Source organism: Oryzias latipes, chromosome 1 (assembly GCF_002234675.1).
Source record: "Oryzias latipes chromosome 1, ASM223467v1".
Classification (NCBI taxonomy): domain Eukaryota; kingdom Metazoa; phylum Chordata; class Actinopteri; order Beloniformes; family Adrianichthyidae; genus Oryzias; species Oryzias latipes.
Genome location: NC_019859.2, coordinates 5,779,719 through 5,800,828, shown reverse-complemented (window position 1 = coordinate 5,800,828; position 21,110 = coordinate 5,779,719). Strand labels below are relative to the sequence as shown.

The window sequence follows — 21,110 nt, the reverse complement described above, 5'->3', positions numbered from 1 at the left end:
TCCGCAGGGAAAACCAAAATATTGGAACAGAAGAAAAAGACATTGGGGGAGTTTGGGGAGCAAAGTTGCTTTTGGAATAATTCTCCTGGACTTGGTTTAATGGAGCTGTGGTTAACTGGAAATATGGGCAGCAGAACAGAAGACAGCAGAGAAGCAAAAATAAGTGTGAACCTTTGTGTGTGGGGGTGTGTGTGAATTTAACGTCAGTCCCCGATGCCTGTTCACCAGATGTACACTGTTTTTTAACAATAAGAGACAAGTGGTAGCAGAAAATTTTATTACCCAGAATACTCTCTCCATCCTCTCTCCATCTGTCTCCACATTCTTCTTATTTTTCATCGTCTCCTCTTATTTCCATTTGGTTCTCCCCCTTTCATTCCCGCATCTCATCATGTACCCAGCAGCTCTTCGTCCCTTTGGACTGGGTTCTTTTCGGTCGCACCAAACAAATGCGCACCCCTTAAATGAATCCCACCACTTCCCTTTTTTATTTTTCTCTTAGCTACCTTTAGAAAAATCAGAGTCAATCTACAATGTTCTGTTGTTCCACGTGAATCTGTTTCCTGAAGATTTTTGAAAACCCACTACGATGAAAATTGTGTTTTTGACAGGCATTTTTTCCCATGATGGATGACATATATGAAGAAAATTAGGCTCAAAATTGCGTTTCTAATTATTTTTTGATTTAAATTTGTTGTGAATCAGGAGCAGACCAACAAACTCTGTTTGAAAAAGAGCTTTTTTGTGATGTCAAAAATATGTTGGACGGGCTGCAAGCTCCCTGCTCCGCTCCACTCTACCACGGGAAGGGAAAGGGGGGCGGGGTTGCTCCTCGTCACATTCCTGCCCACAACTCAGAAGCGGTTTTCTGATGAACGCCGGGCGCTCTGCAGAGACTTTGTCCTGGAAAATGACACCGGTTTTTGATTTTTCCATCTATCTATTTTCTTAACCCACTATGTCACTTTCGGGGTCACGGGGTTGCTGGAGCCTGTCCTGGCTACTGTTGGGCAAAGGCGGTGCACATCCTGGACAGGTTGCCAGTCTGAGGCAGGACCTCCAGGGGCTGGAGGGGCCAGAAGGGAGAGCAGCTGGCATGGGGAGGCTGCAGCCTGCTCTGCTAAACTATAGATTGGATTATGATTGGATCAAACATCAATTAATTGATCAAATAAATAAGAAAGATACTTTTTTTTCCCAAAAAAAGTTGGAACATAATAAAATGAGTAAAGAATAGCAGAAATAATTTTTTTTGGGTCTGAAAAATGCAAGAAATAAGTTACGTAAATTGATGAATGGGACATTGGATTTTCTGAAAGAAAATCAATTTGATCTGCAGATTTAATGTTTTAAATTCAGCTTTGCATTTCTATTGCACGGACTGAAATGGCTATTCAGTTGGATTTCTTTGGCTATTGAGGCACAGACAAGACTGGGACATGAAGGAGCTTCAACACAACAAACAACATTTACCTTTATGTTTTGATATATTTATGTTTTATTCTAATTAAGATGAAATTCTTAGACCCTTTAAGTCCCTTGTTCCTTGAAGAGTCACCTGTCATTTGGTGTCTATTTTCAGATCAGACACTTTATCAGCGTAATCATTCTTCTTTTTTCAGATGGTTTGGCTGACTGCATGGATCCAGATTGCTGTCTGCAGCCGTCCTGCCAGAACCAGCAGTACTGCAAAGGGTCACCTGACCCGGCAGAGGTTTTGAGCCAGTCTCCATCCTCTCTAGCTCCTCAGCAGGTAAGCTGTACGAAAAAAAAAAAGAAAGTGACAATGGAGACGTGGATTTTTTTTTACCAAATCAGAAAGCTAGAATCTATCTCCAGTGTGTATCTTCTTTATCTACTTCAGGCTGCCAGGTCGTTCTTTCAGCGCATTCATTTTCTGGTGGGCCCTGAATCTACTCACGTCATCAGTGGAGACAGCCCGTTCAATAAAAGGTAATCCCGTCTTTCTCTGTTTGTCTTCAGAATAAATGTAGTCATTCAGCATCTGTAGGAATTCCTTGTGTTAACTTTTGTTATCATAATCCTCCCCATAACCCTGTCTTTATGGTGGAATCCTTGGTTCTCTCTCCCGTTGCTCATTTGAGTTTCTCTAACAGTGAAAAGCTCAAACACTTGCTTAATTGCTGGGTTGAAATTGGCTGTTAATCTGGGCATGTCTGGTTGTGTGTCTGTTTGTGTTATTCCTCTGGTACGCACTGTTTGTCACCCAGCGTCAACACCGACAGGCTTCGGAGCCCAGATCTCAAACCGGTGTCTGCACGGAGAGACATCCAGAATCAAAAAATAAATGTTTGTTTATGGGACGCAAATAAACAAAAAAGTAATTGCTGATGCTATCGTCCTGCTTCATTTATTTTTCAACCTTGATGGACATTGCGTCCTTTTCTTTGTGGTTAGATGAAAATAATGAAAATTGTGCAACCTGGAAATTGTCAATCTCTGCACGAAGATTTACTTTTTGTGTTTAATGTAATTAATAATAAATGTAGTTGTATCATCCGGTAAGTTAAAAATTATTTCCCAACTGGTGCAACTTCTGCTTTCATACAGTACGTCTAGCACAGTATTTGAGATACAGACAATTAATTTGAATTCAAGTAAAAAGCTTTAGATTAACACAAAGTTATAACGTGCCAAAAATTTCCTCTGTTATTTTTCCATTCATTGCTTGTGGAATGGTAGCCACGTGTTTTTAGCTATCATGACAGCGGCGCCAACACGAGAAAACTTTGTATGTGTTCTGTTTGACGTTCTTTCAGATTGACTGACCTGTGACCAGTCAAGTAGAAAGAAATAAGGCGCATTTGCAGCGACGTTCACACTTTTCTGTAGTTAACCTTATATCTGTTAGTGGAGAGTGGCACTCAGTTAATCAGGAAAACACTTGAGTATTGCATGTATCAGAGGATGTTGAATTGGTCGTTCTGTGTCTCAATTAAGCCACGCCAATCATGGCGAGGATGACGATTGGCCGGCGGCAATTTAAATATATATATATATATATATATATATATATATATATATATTTATTTATTTTTTAATTTATATTATTAAGGTTTATTTTGTGTGCAAATGACAATTTTCCTTAAAAATTTACAGTATATTCAAACTAAATCTACATTTTAAAAACAAATTAGGGGTTCACCCACATCTTTACGAGTTGTTTTTTCCCCAGTTTCTTTCCAGAAGCTTTTTGTGCTCACATTCCCCCTTAAAAAAGAAAGAAAATATGGAGAGAAAAGGTTGGTCGCTGAGCAGAAGAGTGCAAGTTAGTGCTGCTTACAAGAAAGAGTTACGGTGGCTGTCCTGTGCAACCGTTTCCCTTTTGTCACTTTTTATGCCAGAATGAATGTTTCATAACAGCAGAGGGCCACAGAAATGTCCACCATTTCCATAATAGACTGGGCCTCCAACCTCATAATAAAATGGATTTATGTGTGTATGTGTGTGTGTAATAGTGAGGGGAAATGAGTGAGAGAGGCAGGTTAGTTAAAATGGCACATAAAAAAGAAAAAAATCTAATGGCGTAGATTCCATTTTTCCCCTAAATGTTCATAAAAACTGGAGGAACATTACGGCTGTTCTTAACTCCATGGCACTCCCTGGAAAAGGGAAGTCAGTCTGTATGAATTAGTATTTTTGCGCATACAGTGGCATAAAAACACATCTGTAGAGGTAAAAAAATCTGCATAAATTCATTGTTTTTCTAGATCAGGTTTGTTTTTAATCATTTAAGTATCAGTGTGAGCAGCAGCTAGAGAGACGCGTGTAGAAATGCTTTTAAGTCATTTTTTAGGATTAAATTCACCATAAAAACCTTTTGTCAGAGCTCTCTCTTTTTTTTTAATCTGTACTGTCCAACAGCTGAGCAAACTGATGAGAGCTGAAGGCCTCTTGTGTTGGACATATTTTACTTTAACAACAGGGGTTATGAATCTTCTGACACACCAGAGGTATATTTGAATAAACCCCTTTTGTAATCGAGGCCAAACTTTATTCATTTTACACCAGTAATGTCAGTTTGGGGTTTTGAGGGGTTGTAAAGTAGCCGGAGAGCAAAGGGATGATGGGAAGTTAGGGCGGGCCTACTCTATGCCAACAGTTCATTTCTAATGAACTCCTGCCACTCTGCAGAAACTATGTTTTAGAAAACAACTGTTTTTTTTATTTTAACAAAAACACCATAATCCTAATTTAAAAACCAATTATAACGCTTTAAAAATAATCTAAAATATATCTAAAGATGATAGGAATGGAACTTTAAATGCATCAACAGGATCAATAATTAAACTTAAACCATGTCATGTTAGGTATTTAAGGTATTAATATTCCGTCTTGGTGAAAACAGAACAAAGGCAACTTTTTGTTCTTTAAAAATGATGCTTAGAGCCAACCTTTTGTATTGAATTGATAGAAACGGCTTTTTCTGTATCAGGAAAAGGGCAAAAAGTTGACAGAAGTGTAAAGCAGCATATGAAAATATAAAAGTCATAAAATGAGCACTGATAGTGCCTCTGTTGTGTGAGCACTAATGAAAGGGTTCTGCTAAAGATTCGACAAAGAACAGTTTATCCTATGTTTTCTGTCCTAAGTAGTTGGTCAACGATGAAGACTTTTTCTGTCTTGATGCTGCAGCGTCTTTGTTTTTTATGAAAAACCTCACACTCTCCACCGCCTGTGTTTCCCCAGCTTGGTGTCGATAATCCGAGGCCAGGTGCTCACCTCTGATGGAACACCTCTGATTGGAGTCAACGTGACATTTGTCCACTACCCCGACCACGGATACACCATAACGCGGAAGGATGGCATGTATGTACCCAATACTGACTGCTGTCTACCTACTCTTTCTGAAACTCTGATGCTGTGCATTAACTGCTTACTTACATATTTTTTTGAAGAGGTGAGCTGCTTGTAATACACGTATCTCATTTAGACTGACACAGGGACAGAGGTTTCATCGGTTTTTATCCTGAACGAGTCAGCCAGCATCGGGTTAGTTGAGGTGGTGCTCAGTTTGTTTTTCTGCATCTTAGTTCACATGGTTTTTGCGGAAGAGACTTATGAAACTTTTAATGCTGAAAAAACTTTAGCCAATGTTTCATCCTTTCGTATTATGTCATAACCTCATGCCTTAGTCACATGCTCTCGCACAGGAGGTTGACCCGAGCGGGTGTTTTTTGGGTTGTCGGGCCCGTGGAGGGTCGGATAGAGGAGTAGTGGCATCCCTAAGGGGAGCGCAGGTGTGTCTCGCAGTTCTCTTGTGACTCATTCGGCCCCCTCAATTGATGTCATGCAAATGGAACATACCAATGTCATACCTGTGTAAGTGCATTGCAATGCATTTGATTTAATGTGTTGTGTTTTTAAAGCTACAATTGTTAACGACACATTAAGAAATCACACAGAATGATCAAACTCCTTTTGTAAGAAGAGGCCATTCTCTTAACAGTTTCATTATTTTATAATTATAAGTAGAGATTTTTGCAGCAGTGCCTACAGTACACACTTAGGTGACATTCGATTTGTTAAACTAATCATGTGTACTAAACTAACCATTGATCAATGAATTGAACCAACCAGATTGATCTTTCTGAGGTAATTTGTTAATCAAATAGATCTATACCGTTAAAATATCATTTTAAAATTAAATAAATTGATAATCAATCTTGTAAAATACCATTTGAATGGAGACACGAGAGGTTTTTATTTCCTATAATGTAAAAACAACCAAGACATGTTTTAATAATGTTCCATTTTTATTATTTTTGATGTAGAAAAACAACAGTGGGCCAAACTTTATAAAAATAAAATGTTAATGGATTTGTCAATAACTCTTGTTTACCTTTTTTGTTTGTCCACACATTTAATTTACACTTGATTATCTTGCGAGAAATCCAAGGAATATGGAAAACTATATCTGCACTGTTCAGTACCAGGTATTTATCTCTAAGTCACACTGGTAACAATTTTTAGATGTCCTGGATCGATTTTAGGTCAGTGTTTTGTGTTTTAAGTGTTTACAACAACCTGTCACCTGCAGCATGCCGGTATAAAAGTATGTATGTTTATTTTCAGAGTGGTCTATGATCTTGACATTTGTTGTGGGCCACCTGCGTGTGCAGGGTGGCCCATTTTTCATTACTGTAAGGACAGTTCTGACTGAGGCAGAAAACTTGTCATCTTGTAAAATACTGTATGTACATCACTACTTAAGGCAGGAATCTCCTGTTGTTTGAATATTTAGTTATTGAGTTTGACAAAAACTGCATCACTGAAAGAGGAGCCGCTGTGTTAGTTTGTATGTAGTCTAGGCCAGTTTCTGGTGCCACCCACATCGTGTCACATCTCAGAGGAAGCCGCTATAATAAACATATAAAAAAACGGAAATGTACGCATCCATCAGCGTGAATGTTTGCTCAGGGTTATTAAAATTGCCGAGTCCTCTCACTCGTGCCTGCCTCTGCTGCGTGGTAGCTCACAACTCTTTTTGTCCGATGACAGCCGCCCAAACCACATGGCCGACCAGCTGAACGCTGAATGTATCAGCTCACCGCAGAGGAGCTGCTGCTGCTGCTGCTGCTGCTTGCACCATTTCTGCTCACTTGGCTGAGTCGATACAATCAAGTGTGACACTTTAAAGTGTAGCAGAACAATAACAGTGTGTCAAGCCAGATGTGCTACTCATCAAGTGTGCGTGATGTGTGGTGATTACAGTCCAAGTCTGTAGATTTACACTCAAACTGTGTTCAAAGTGCCTGAAGCTTAACAAGCAGCTGTCTGTCAAGCAAAAAAAGTGTTGCTTTCTCACGATCACAGCATTGTTGTTGGGGAAAAGAAGACGAGAAAAATAACTGAAATTGTTAGCCAAATTATGATTGGGATCCTATTTGAATGCATCTGTGCTTTCTCTGCTTACAAGTACTTTGTTTTATGTTTTTATAGGAAAAGTGCTTTATAAATAAAGTTTCATTTGATTTGGCAAGAAGCAGAATTGTGTTACTCAGAACGATGAAGTGATGCTGGTGGTAAGAATAGAGAAACAATTTCAAGACACTAGCTTTTCCTAACATCTGTGATTAAGCTACAAATGAGATTTATGTTGGTGATTTGTGGCTAGGAGTTAAGCTTTGGTCACATGCGCCCGTACGGGTGGTTGATCCAAACGGGTGCTCCAGGTTTTTGGGTTGTCTGGGTCCCTGGAGGGTCGTAGGGAGGAGAATCTTGTCTCGCAGTTCCCTTGAGACCTGCACATAATGGATGACATGAAAATGAAACATGGGATTTTCATGCGTGTGTATCGTAAAGTCAGTTGGTTGCTCTTATGTCGTACAGGTGATGTAGGGTATCCTCACGCCACACTAGTTGTTAGTAAGGTGCAGGTACTGGCCCCTTACTGAGCATGCACTAATAAGGCACTCACGGGGCGTGCACATGATACATAAGGGCCTATAGGGTCCTCACACAAATGACACTTATCACGTGAACAGCACTAACAGTAACCTTCCCGCAGTCTGCAGGATTTGGGGGAATTGAAAAGATGGAAAATCTTTCTGATACACCCGCATTACGTCTTCCCCCTAAAGCTACATTCACCCCGGTCGCATCAACTCTCATTCAAGTGACAACTTTCAATGAAAAAGTCTTTGTAAATGCCCAAAAACCTGTTTTGCGGGGTTCAAAACCCTCATGTTCATGTGTTGCTATGTAGGTTTTTAATCCTGTTCTCTGGCTCTACGTAAATACTAGGCATTCATTGAACAGCTAGCTGGACTTTCGACTGCTTGAACGCCAAAATGCTGAACTTTGACCATTCAGGGAGTCAGATTTAGTAGTGAAGTGTGGATAGTGTCCTTTTCTATACACATGAGGGCCAACCGTTGTAAACATGATACAAACATAACAAACATAATAATTTTGTTTATTCCTGCCGGGCATGAATTCCGTGACACAGAGTCTTTCATATATCGGAATAGAGCTGTTAAAGGAAAAGCCCTGGGGCAAGATTTGGGAGATTTACAGCGCTTTGGTATTTAGCATCAAGCCTCTTCCAGCTGTAGGTGGCGGGCATGTGCTAGTAAACAGTAGAAAAACAAAATCAGAAGCTCCTCCTGCCACTCCCTGGTTGTCTGGTGCTGTTCTTGTGTGAACGCCGCAAAGTGAACACGCAGTTAAAAACAGCATAACTCGCATTCCTTAACGCTCATCACACGCCAGGTGTGAATGTAACTTCACTGACCCTTTTCACGACTATCTGTCAGTCGCAATATACCCTTAGAAAAAAATGTGCTTGAACATGTTTGTGGTACCGACACACTGAGTGGTCTATGACTTTGATATTTTGTGCTAGCCCTGTGCAGATTTGCCCATGTTTTACATGCAGACAACCTGTATCCCCCCTTAAGGACAGTTGTGACTACGGCATTAGGATTTTGCAATTTCCATCCTCGTGCCAGAAAAACTGGATCGTGTAATGCCTGAGACACTGAAGCCCGCCTGCTTGCCTGTAGGGACTGGATGACACAGAATGCCACTCTATTTTTTTTTCATCAACCATAAAACGGTGCTTATGTTTTCATGTCGTGTGAACAGCTCATCGAGTTTGTGTATCTGTAGGAAAAGGACATTAGCAGGTGACGGCCTTTTGATAAAGTCTTGCTTGGCTTTGATGTCCTTGCAGGTTTGATCTCCTGGCCAACGGAGGGGCATCTTTAACGCTCAGCTTTGAGCGTGCGCCGTTCCTCACACAGTACAGGACTGTGTGGGTACCGTGGAACGTCTTTTATGTGATGGACACGCTGGTCATGAAGAAGGTGAGTGGTGACACCTGGTTCCAAAAGCAGCAATTCATCTGCGGTGTGATGCTGAAGGATGACATTTTCCATTGAATGCTTTATTTGCTTGAGTTGTAATTAAATGGTGCTCACCATGAACCTGGTGGCACTTGAAATTTCCCAAAAGAGAAATGAGTGAGCAGATCTGACTGGTTTCGTCTGTCAACTCTAGGAGGAGAACGACATCCCAAGCTGTGACCTGAGCGGCTTCATCCGCCCCAGTCCCGTCATCGTCGCCTCCCCGCTGTCCACGTTTTACCGAAGTTCACTTGAGGACGGGCCCATTGTACCTGAAACTCAGGTATGTGTTAAGCGAGAAATGGTTCTGACTGTCGAGGCAGATGGTGGAAATAAATCACTGGGGTATTTCTGCCCCAAAAAATGGTCACCTGGAGCAAATTTATTTCTTGCTTTAAATTGCAGTCAAAAGTTATCCATAAAGCTCTTTTGATTAATCTAACTATAATATGTTAAATTTGCCGTCTGCACGGTGGGGTAATGGTTGGCACTTCGTCTCTCAGTGAGTTTGAATCCCAGCTGGTTCCTCTGTGTGGAGTTTACATGTTCTCCATGCATGCACAGGTTTTCCCCGGGCGCTCCAGTTTCCTCTCACTCTCCAAAAACATGCTTCATAGGTCAATTGACGTCTCTAAATTGCCCTTAGGTGTGCGGGGCCCTGCAACAGAGTGACCACTTGTTTAGGGTGCACTGCGCTTTGCCCAATAGTTGCAGGGTTGGTTCCAACAACCCTGTGACCCCAAAAGGGATTCGTTGGGTTCTAAAGATGGACGGATGCCTAACTGACCAGATTCTGGTTTAGAACTGAGATTCTGAGAGTTGCAGACTGTATCGAATCAGAGGTCAAATACATCATTTTGATCTGACACGTACCATCTAAGAAAAAAACGAGGTTCCAGCGAGGTCTACATCCCGCCAACGTGGGAACCACTTCCTTTATGGAGACGCACATCTGCAGAAGGTTCTGTTAACATCTGGTGAAACATGGATCGGACCCCAGTCTGGTTTTGGGAAAAAAAAGGATTAAGAGGAACAAGAGAGTTGCTGTGTGCTTCAGTCGAAAGCTTATTACAGCCCCTGGAACCAGCTTTCGAACAGGGGCTGGTTTTGTGCTGGGCAGAGAATGAGCATTAATACTTGACTATATGATTTAAGAGGGATCAGTGTGTTGTTTTTTTTCTGTCCTGGAGGCACCAGAACATCTTTATATTAATGTGAAGTTGCTGTAGGGTTTCAAAGAACACTTGGAGTATATTTTTAGACCAGGAGACGGCTGTATCCCTTGCTGTGCTCCACAGAAGGTTGCTTTAGGAGTGTGGGGATCTTAACCACAGGCAATTGTGAGGGCGCTCAGCCAGAGTGAGGGCTTGCTTTAGACTGCTTACAGTAAGTGAATAATTTCCAATAATTTTGTCTCCAATTTCAAGGCGAAGCCAAGAATCAGAGAGGTTCCAGTTTGGTCATCATACAGTAGAGTGGGTGTTTTTGAAGAAAGCTAGAGAAGAAGAATTTCACAAACCACACCTTACGAGCAGTTTCTAACTGCCTGTGAACGCATCCGTGTTTTTCCCTTTACAAGTTCACCAAGGAGGAATGATGTAATTGCATTTACATGGCACCGTTCTAGCTTTGTGTTGTGCTGCATGTTTGAAAAGGAGAGGCTGGAGTTGAATGTCGGGTGTGTGGGTGCGAGACAATCCGAATGAAATACAGCAAAAAGCAGAGGTGTGTTTACATGATTTGGGTTTGTTTTTCTGTTGTAACATTGTGTGAACTAGTCCTCAAGAGAAATGAAACATGTGACAAATTCCAGGTGTGTTTCTTTATGCTCCCAACTCCGAACCAAAGCTCCATAATTGTTTTTTATTTGCCAAGTGTGTGCAAGAAAGGGGTTTGTGCGTTAAAAGAAGGCATGTGTGTAAACGTGTGTGGGTTCAGATGAAAGGCGAGCGAAACGAAAGCAGCTTCGTTGCTTTTGCAGAGCCGAGTCCATTAGAGGGAAGGGCAGTGAATAGGGCAGCCTTAAAGGGAATGTAATGGATATGTAATGAACGCTAAATGCCCAGCTAATGAAAAGGCAGTTGTGCAGCAGAAAAGCACTAGAACAGTGCAGCGATTTAATCCCAAGAGACTTTTATTTTTCTTATCAAAACTGCCTTTTCTACGTTTTTTCCTTTTTTTTTTCCTTTGAGCATGTCTGTCAAATGCGTTCATCGCCGTTGTCAACTTGAGTTACGCTCGGCAAAACCATTCAGCTTTTCACTGGCATCATCTCGGTTTATCATAAAGACTTTTGTCATTTCAGTGTTGAATTGTTACGTGTTCATAAGCTTGATATTTTTGTTTCAGCGACTTTAAAATAAGGCAGAAAAAAAGTTAATATGCAGGACTGTTCAAAGTGTGATATAAAAAAACCAACACGATTGAACAAGAACGCAGAACCTCTCTGGGGGCCAAAACAAGGCCGGACGCCTGAGGGCTTCGCTATAAAAGGAGATATTAACATTAAACTGTACTTTCTAACTTATTTGGAAGGAAGTGTCCTATCACTGAGGTCTGTAGAATGTCTGTTTTAGGTAAGTTATCTTTTTCACAAGTGGACTGCTGTGGTTACTTCTGTTTTTGAACTGTGAGCTTCGTTTGATTTAGTTTTTCGTTTAACAGAAAACACATCATTAAAGATGCAAGGAACATATTTTTTAAATCTCAAGAATTCCTGTCTGCAAAATGTTTTTTTTTTTTTACTAAACAGCAATGGCCGCAAACAGCAAAATGTGATTCCATGAGTTATTTTGAAACAGATTGACAGATTTAATAGTAAAAAAAAAATGGTACAACAACAAAATAAGACACTCTTCTGCTGCCGTGGGATCTGAACCAAAGCAGCCCTGTTCATGGTAGTTCTCATAAAATGTACATAAAATCTGCTTTTAAAGAAACAAGTCAAGTTGTTGGACCATAAACCTCAAGAGAAGCCACTTGTTTAACAGCAGCCAGATTCCATTATGATCTAATGGCATCAGACAGCAGCAGACAGAGTTTTAATCAGTCTGATAATAAGAAACGCTTCCTCCCCAACCCTAGAATAACAACCTGTTTAAGAAAAAAAAACAATTAAGTTTGTCTTCAGCATCGCAATAAAGTAATGTAGGAATTATCAATACATTGGATGCAGAAGTATAGAAACAGAATCTTGGGGTTTTGAACATCAATAGACAGTTTGAAAAGTTTTCAAGCAATTCGAGTGAAATTAAAAGACCAGCAGCTTTAAAAAAAAAGGTGTCTCAGCAAGCTTATAGACTAATGTCTACTTCAGCTCTGCTCACTGCTGTATATCTTAGGCCATGTCCCACAGCCACCACGTACATTTTGTGCATATTGCACGGATGAAAGTTGGTTGTGCGTGTAAAAATATGTGTAAAAGTGAGATTATTTGTGGTCTTTCATGTGAAATTTTCACAGTTGTATCACGAATGAACAACGTTAAAACCACGGAAGAAGTACGAATCAACCACCAAAAAAAAACTCGTAAATCAACGTAAAAGCCAAATCTGGCCCAAAATTCGTGCATCAAATACTAACAAGATGTGTGCGTCGTATACATAATATAAAAGTTATACATCAGTGGTACATGCTTGACAAGACCGTGTAGAAAATCATACGTGGAATGGTCATGGAAAGCCACAAATATGGGTATCCATCTTGTAAAAATCACGCAAAGTTACGCAAGTTGCGTAATAATGGCACATATACAACGTAAAATAAGCGAAAACTGTGTAATTCTCAACCGGCCAAAACGTTTGAACAGCTCAAACCCTCGACAAACATTTGGATCAAAGAATGACGAACAAAAAAACACAAATGGATTAGATGTGTCACGCTTCTACCCTAAAAAAAACGAAATTCCATGCACAAAATGTTGGTAGCGGCCGTGCGATACGGTCTTAAAGTGTTCCCTTGACTGTGATGCATGCAGCCTCCACAGAGGTTTGCATTACCTTCACTTTGACATTTAAATTAATCAACAAAAACTGCTAAATTGGCCCCCAAATCTCAGTTCCTGTCTACTCCTCAAAACCAGATATTAATTCTAATTATTTGAAACATAACCCAAACAAGTGACCTAATAAAGAAAATATAATAAAAAGCAATTTTTCCCCTCATTATCACTAGGCCAACAAAAATGGAGGTGCAGGTTTGCAGGGGATCAGATTTCAGCACAACACCGGCTTTTTAATTAGAAAATCCACAACTTTTGTTTTCCTTTCTCGGTCTGTTCTCTGTCTCTTTCTGTTGCCTGCTAGATTAGACTGTTTAGACTGAGATTTTGGCCAAACTAAACAAAAAACTCGCCCAGCAGTGGGATGGGGTTCTGGTGTTGTGTGTTTGGCTCATAAATATTGAACTGCTGACATCATTACTGAGGCTACCATGTCTAGTTGACTAATCACAGTGAAGGCAGAGTGTTACAGTACACCCTGGTAACATTTTAACAACGACAAAATGGCTGATTTTATTAGGAAATTCTTTGTTTTCTTATGTTATGGTACATGGTAAAGGAAAATGCTAAAAAATGCTTTTTTTACATTATTTGTCGGGAGAACCAGTTTCTGTTCTCTTGTTTTACTCGTGTAATTTGGTGAATTTCAGAATTTCATGTTTAGTTTTCTGGCTCTCTGTTCTGTCTCCAGTGAGATGATCACACCAGGTCTCAGTTTTCCATCAGTTCAGCCACTTCCTTAATTATCCCCAGTGTGCACATTTGTCCATGCTGTCATCCTCTCCACATCCGATCTTCTCGTCAGCTTTTGGGTCATTAGTTTGGTGTGTGTTGCTTTTCGTGTCATGTTTAAGTGAGTTTTAGCTTTCTGCCATCTTTGTCTGGCATCGCCTGCATTAAATTGTTTAATGCTCTTTAATGCTGTTGTTTCTGTTAATCATCCTGAATTTAGTCAGGTCACCCTTTTTCTTAAGCTTCAGAGGTTTTTTTATGTCTCACAGCAGTCCTGGATCGCAACAACCAGATTTTTTTGACGATTCTTCTTTCTTCCTGCGCCTTTGAGCAAAGTTTTCACCACCGCCACAAACTCAAAAATTCCCACGCACCTAGTACCTGATGAAAATTTGTGAATGTCTAACTTTTCTGGGTTTTTTTTTGCTAAATAGTTATATTAAATCATAACTACTGAGCTTTGTTCACATAGTTGTTAATATTTGGATTCTCTCCTAAGGCGCCGTATAACAACGTATCCATGAAATGTCCTTATATTCTTAACTAAAAGACTAAACCACTATTAAACAATCGGTTTAGTAATTTTTTTATTCTTTCAAATCAAGATTCCTCTGACCAAAAATGGAGATCCAGCTGAAAAACAAAAGGTTTAAGGTGGTTCAATCTGAAGGTTTGCATCACCTTATTTCTTAACACACAATAGTGAATCTCCCTTTTCAACATTTTACACCAGAGTAAACCTTTTGTGACCCAAAACTTTTAAGTTCATGTTGAAGAAAATATTCTTTTTTACTCTTTTTTATTCTTTTTTTTCATGTTGTTTTGAGCGCTTCACTTTCCAGCTAATTAATGCTGGAAACCATTGCTTCAGTTGCTTGTAAAGGAGAAGGGATGGTGCAGAGCACTGATGTCTGCTCTTTTACTTCTGCAGGTTTTACAGGAAGAGACTTCAATCCCAGGCAGCGACCTGAACCTGGTCTACCTGAGCTCCAGAGCTGCAGGGTACAAACCAGTCCTCAAAGTCTCCATGACCCAGTCATCAATACCCTTCAATCTGATGAAGGTACGCTTTTTCATAACATCTTCAAAACAAACGCTGTTTAATCCGCCATTGGACTCCTGTGCCACACAGTTGTAATCTTTGTGCCTGTTGATCCAGGTTCACCTGATGGTAGCCGTCGTGGGCCGCCTGTTCCAGAAATGGTTCCCAGCTCAACCCAATCTGTCCTACACATTTATCTGGGACAAGACGGACGCCTATGGCCAACGCGTCTTTGGACTTTCTGAGGCAGTTGGTGAGCTTTGACTCTTTATACAGAACTGGACCAGCCTTAAAAGACAGGTGGATGCAGGGAGCTTGCATATTTTCTGGATCACAAATAAGCTTTTTGTCCAACAGGCATTTTTCGTCTGCTCCTGATTTACTACAATTTGGCTAAAGAAATATTCAGAAATGCAATTTTTGTCTTCACTTTCTAATATATGTCTTCCATCAGATAAATACCAGGAGAAATTGTTAAAAACACAATTTTTTAGTGAAGTGGGTCTTTAAAGATATTCAACAGTCCACGCATTTATCTCAGAATCTTGTTCCTAACACGTTTTCACACTTTCTAAATGATTTTGACCTCAACACTCAGAAAGTCCCTCGCAGTCAAACGGATGTTGATCTTCGTCATTCCGAAGGTTCAATGTTAAAATGAAAGAATGTGTGGACTGCAGTTTTTTGGTTTTAAGAGGAAAAGGGCTCACAGACAAGTTCTGCAGGTGAGAATATCGGCTCGTCTCCTTTGGCACATACCAGAAATGCAATAAAAGTCCAGCTTCCCGCCCCCAAAGGATTTCACATTTAACGAGCTTTGAAAAATTTGGGGACAGTAAAGTTTCTGGCGTTGTGACCTGAGCACTTTGGATTTCTGGATTTCCCTTAAACATTATAGCCGCAGACAATGGTGATAAGAAACCGTTCCTGATCAAGATGCAGCTCGTCAGGAATCCTGCAGAAGGCTGCTGCAGGACTGTGCAAATAATACTCTTAAGGCTCTTTAACGTCACAGCATTTCTTCCTTTTTTGCGTTGAAGTAAAGCTGAGTGTCTGCAGGTTAAGATAAGGCACATTAACAGTGGGATCAAAGGCGTTTAGAAGAAGTCACTTTGTGTTAGCAGTTATACTGTAATGTCATTACAAATATTGCTATAAACCCCCCTGGTGGATGGGCTTTTGGTCCTCCAGGAACAGACCGACTCCATCCTCACCCACCTGCAGCCAGGCTGTGTCTGTGCATAAGTGAAAAGCACACATTGCAGTATTCTGTATTTATGGAGATGGAGGCTGATCCCCCATAATCCCCTTATAAATGAAAGCGCCACACAAATGTTGACACAGGTGGAAATAAAAGATACACTGTTAAATTGCATCAGTTTGACACAAAATAATTCAGTGTGTTCTCAGAAGCCAAGTTCTAAAACACACTGGAGGTGTAGACGGGTAGATCTGGTGCTACAGAGAAATTTGGATGTCCTGAACAAACAAACCTCTGTGACACTTTAGTTATCCAATCCAGATGAATCCAGACTGGGTTTCTGGAGCTGTGGAGGATGCTCCTCCCCTCATCCTTTCAATGTAAAAGCCTCCAGCAATTTTTAATGCCAGAGTGGGTTTTTCAGGCAGCAGATTGAACAGTTTACGCCAACACTTCCTGCTTTTTATACAGGAAATATAGAGCTAAGCGTGCGTCAGGGGTGTCAGCTTTCAGCGTTAAATCAATGTAATCAGACGCAGTGATCAGTGGTCCGGAGGGCGCTAGTTGAGGTCTGGGTGCGGCATGGCGGTCTGACAATAGTGCATTTTGGGCAGCAGGACAGAGATTCTGATGCACTGCGAATACTTTCCTGGGACAAATACCTTCAAAAGCCTAAACTTTGGCAAATAATTTGCGTCACGTTGATCAATCAGGAACTGAGCTACAGCCAATCACCTGTTGACGATGTGGTCAGTGGCTGAAGTACAAAACCAACAGAAAAGCTGATCAAATAATAAAAATGTCCTCTGATTTTATTATTATTATTTTATTTTTCCCTCCACGGACTAATGCGGCACAAAAATTTCGTCAAACTGCGTCACGGAGAGACAGACGTACCGCTGAAAGTGGCAGTCATTTTGATGCAGCTTCAGCAACAGACGTGTTAACCCATATGTTTTTCTAGAGGCTTTTAAAATAACTAAACGTGATCTATCAGCATCATCTGTGTCTTCCATATATATATATGTGTATGTTAGATATAGAGGCAGTGCTGCCACGTCCAGCAGCGAATGTGACGCGACACAAACGAATGGGGTTCAGTGTGAATGCAACAAAACAGATGAAGGCAGCAGATGAGAGAGAGAAAACTGGAATAAAAGTACTGCAGCTCCCACTTACCTTCACAGAAAAATGACATTTGTTTAATTAAATGTTTAAAGTTAACACTGATCCTCTAAAATGATATAAAACCTGCTTGTGCCTGAAGTTCTATTTATCTATTTATGTAAACAGGGAAATATTTTAAATAATGGGGCCTGACTCAATTTAAAACAGTTTTTCAGCATTATTAGAACATATCAAACAGAATTATAAGAAATAAACTCCTGTATTTAAAAAAATCTAGTTTTTATCGTATTTTCTTCTTAGTTTCCTCAAAGACCGTATTGCTTTACGCTTTGTTCCATTTGTTCAACAGAGGAAAATGGCAGGAGATGCCAACATAAAGACTTCTGGATTGGTGCACAGTTTTGTAACAGGATTTTGCAGCCACTAACCCCTGGCACCCAAACTGAAACTGTAAAGTGGGACTGAACCCAGATTCATCCACAGTTTTCTTTATTTTCATTCCAGCTTACTGAGGCAGGCAGCTGTGCTCAGTCGGTCTGGGATTGTCCAAAGATTCCTTGTGCGTGTCTCAACAATCTGTTGCCACCGCCTGATTCTCCAGTACAAAACATGGATTGAAATTTAAATTTTGGTCAAAAAAACATCAGAGGTAAAAGGGGATTTCAAAGAAACCTATTTGAATACTTTTTTTCAAGTCTGCGGAGGTACAAAACGGGAAAACGTCTGAAACTGTATGCAGAAAAGAAAGACCAGCAACTTTATCTACTTTATTTTTTACACAATAAGTTGGCTTTTTAAAATAGTAATAGAATGGTGTTTTGGTGTAGCGAAGGCTGCTAATTTGGGGCACAGAGTTTCGACTGAATTAGGTTAACTCAAACAAACTGTGAGGATTCCAGCATGCACTCTGTGACACAGCTAATTTTTGACTCTAGAAAGAACAGAGACGGCAATTCAGAAATAATTGAAGAGCATTTCTGTGGTGTGAAATCAGAAACGGCTCTCAGCGTAGTCCACCACAGAGACGGAAAGCTCTCCGTTGACCGGCAGCTGGAGGCTCAGCATGTGTTTCCATGTGAACCAAAGGTGCAGGACAGTCATCTCCACTCTGTGTGCGTGTCTCGCAGTGTCGGTGGGGTTTGAATACGAGTCCTGCCTTGACCTCATCTTGTGGGAGAAGAGGACGGCCATCTTACAAGGCTACGAGATGGACGCGTCCAACATGGGAGGATGGACGTTGGACAAACATCACATCCTGGATGTGCAAAGCGGTCAGTACAAGACAGAAGACACAGAAGCAACTTTTTGTTGGTTTGTTTTTGCCTGACGGTTTTTCAATTCATGTTTTTGGACATATTGCAACACAGTTTTTGTAAAACTCTTATTATCAAAAAATGCCACCCATATTTGACCTTGAAGAATCCACAGGGCGGCGCAGAGTCATTATTTCTTTCTCTTCCAGTTCCACAAATGTCTCATGAAGCTCCTGACCATGGCATACTTGAAGTTAATTAATGTTTTTTTTTTTTTTTTTTTACAAACAGAAAAGTTGTGAACTAAAAACATGCCTTTCAATCAAAAGGGTGAGATTGAAAAACATGACAGAAAATCTGCTGCTGTCCAAGAAAAATCCCAGAAGGACTTCATAAGCCTGCCGATTTTTTGCTCCAAATCCGCAAGAACGATGCAAGAAAAGTCTTGTTTTGTGAGGCAGAGAAGCCGTGCATATTCTCATTTACATGCCTCAATACGTTAAAGATGGTTTAAAGAAATCAAAGGAACACAAACATGAACTCCGACTCCCTCTTTTTTGTAAATATCTGTAATGTTCATCTGTGTGTAGTTTAGCGTTCTGCAGCAAATGTCAACTCACTTACCGCCGCGGCCGTTTGAATGCCTGCAGGGGAGGTCTGGTCAACGTAATGATGAATCACAGCACCTCCAGCAGGATCTTTTAAGCTAGTGATACATAAATGGTATGCATAACACAGCCTCTAATCATACAACATAAACTAACAAGCAGGTCGAGTGATATGATTACCCCAGAGCTGTTTTTATGTCCAATAAGCCTGACTATATTATGAGGTAGAAATGTGAAACATGAGAAATGAAGCCCCTTACAGATGTTTGTCACTTCTTGTCTTTGTGCTGTAGGGTGCCGTTTCACAAAGATACTTCAGCTGATATCAGGCGGAATCTTTTATGCATTATCAGTGTCATGTTGTACATTTGGATTTGACTTGATTTAAATGAAAAAGATACTAAAATAAACTAAAGTGATGTACATCTTTACATAGAAATATTAAACTTAATATCATTAGTCATTATTTTGATTGGAAAATAAACAATAAAAAGTAATAGAGATGCATATCCATTGTTATTCCACAGTTTATAACAACATCCAGACAGTAGAAAAGACAAGTGGTTTTATCGTTTCCTTAAATCTGCATCAGATTAAAGACTGGGATGCATCAGAAGAGAATGAGAGTAAAGGCGACTGACCTTTTTTATCCATTAAGACTCCATTATTGGTAAGAAGATGTTGTAATGTAACATTATCAAATTAATAGTAAGTAAAAAAAAATACAAAAAACCTTTTGGTTATGCCTTAAAGTACTGGATTACAACAATAAAGCATTAGGTTACTTTATTGCATTACTTTTGTAATAAGTTACTCCCAGCAGAATATTATTGGTTGTTTTTTTGATCAAGGTTTTTGTTTTTGTTTTTTTTGTTATTCTAAATAATAAAACTGACTAGCATTTCTGCTAGATCGCTCTGATACTGTCATAGACGGACTAAACGTTTTGAACATAGAAGTTGTTTAGTCTAAAAAGCCAGACCTTTAAGTCTTAAGAAGATTATGAAGTATTATGTTTAATACAGCAAATAAAGAAACATTTGAGTAATTTTCCTCGGACCATCGATCGATAAGTCCAGGCAGCTGCTCAGACTCTTCCATCCGGTAAAGACATTTTCTCATGGCTTTCCTTATAAAACTAATGAGGCCGGGACTGTTTGATTTATTTTTTGTTGCCATGTCTGTTGGATTTGCTGCCAAGTCAGCGTCAGGTTAAAGCACACTTATCTCAAACAAATGAGCTTATTGACATTTATCGTGTCTTCACACAGACAAAACCAGGGATCAGTTCAGCGGGAACATGACCTCAATGCAGTGACATACAGGATCACCTCCGGTCGAAAAGTCCCACTCTAATCCTCTTTTGATCTTGAAAGTCGTTCCCAGTCTTCTTTGAATTATTATTATGCTGTTTTTAGCTTAAATTCAAAATACGTGTCATTTTCTAGGACATAGTTTCTTCAGAGCAGCGGGAGTTCATTAGACATTTGCTTCTGAGTTGAGCATGGTGCGGTTTAACCCTTGTGCTATCCTTGGCACTTTAACGTTGGGAGTTGGGTCATCTAGACTCACCAGACAGTGCGCTGAACCTTTTTTCTTCAATGATTTGTGATCTTCACTGGCGTCCATGAAATCTTTCCACCTTTGTCATGGTAGGAATAACAAGGCAATGTTAGGGTGGGGTCATCTAAGATAGCACAAGGGTTACGCCTGGCAGCACTTCCCATCATCCTTTGGTTTACACTCTCTACCGCTAGCTTACAGCCCCCTCACAACCCCTAAGCGGTTCAGCCATCCAGATTTGATCCGGGTTCCAGCTCAGATGAGGGAAATGAAGACGTAGGTGGATCTAGTCGTCTACAAGTAGATGTATGGGAATGGAGCGAACGTAACAACTACAAGCTTTTTCCGTCAGCATTTTTTCGTTTGCTCCTGATTTGCATTGGTTTGAAAAAAGACATGCACTGTTAAGCCTAATTTTTATTGTATATATGTCCTCCCTCATCAGAAAAATGCCATAAGATCGTGTTAAAAGCATGATTTTCATTGGAGTGGGCCTCTAACTGGTATGTAAACTCTGTTAAAAATTCTCCATTTGCAAGAAAGTTGAGGGGATTTGGGAGATCAAGGTCACAGCCAGACCCCCTTTCTGGCACACACATATATTTAGGGAACCATGTGAGAAAGCCTCTCCGGCTTCTCTTTTAACACAGCAGGAGAAGTCGATATTCCACCTCTTGCTGTCTTTCACTTTTTTCTGTATCATCCTCTAACAC

The 21,110-nt window shown here is 40.2% G+C and overlaps 1 protein-coding gene across 10 annotated transcripts in view; it reads left to right on the top strand.

The window, feature by feature from the left end:
- Positions 1-21,110, top strand: part of LOC101157835 (teneurin-3) — a 324,490-nt gene that overhangs the window by 262,168 nt on the left and 41,212 nt on the right. For all 10 annotated transcript variants that reach the window (XM_023954877.1, XM_023954876.1, XM_023954872.1 and 7 more), the window contains 8 exons: positions 1,623-1,753; positions 1,865-1,953; positions 4,711-4,830; positions 8,699-8,831; positions 9,025-9,153; positions 14,534-14,665; positions 14,762-14,897; positions 18,101-18,244. In XM_023954877.1, coding sequence (XP_023810645.1) covers positions 1,623-1,753; positions 1,865-1,953; positions 4,711-4,830; positions 8,699-8,831; positions 9,025-9,153; positions 14,534-14,665; positions 14,762-14,897; positions 18,101-18,244 — 1,014 coding nt within the window. The remainder of the gene's footprint in view (positions 1-1,622; positions 1,754-1,864; positions 1,954-4,710; positions 4,831-8,698; positions 8,832-9,024; positions 9,154-14,533; positions 14,666-14,761; positions 14,898-18,100; positions 18,245-21,110) is intronic.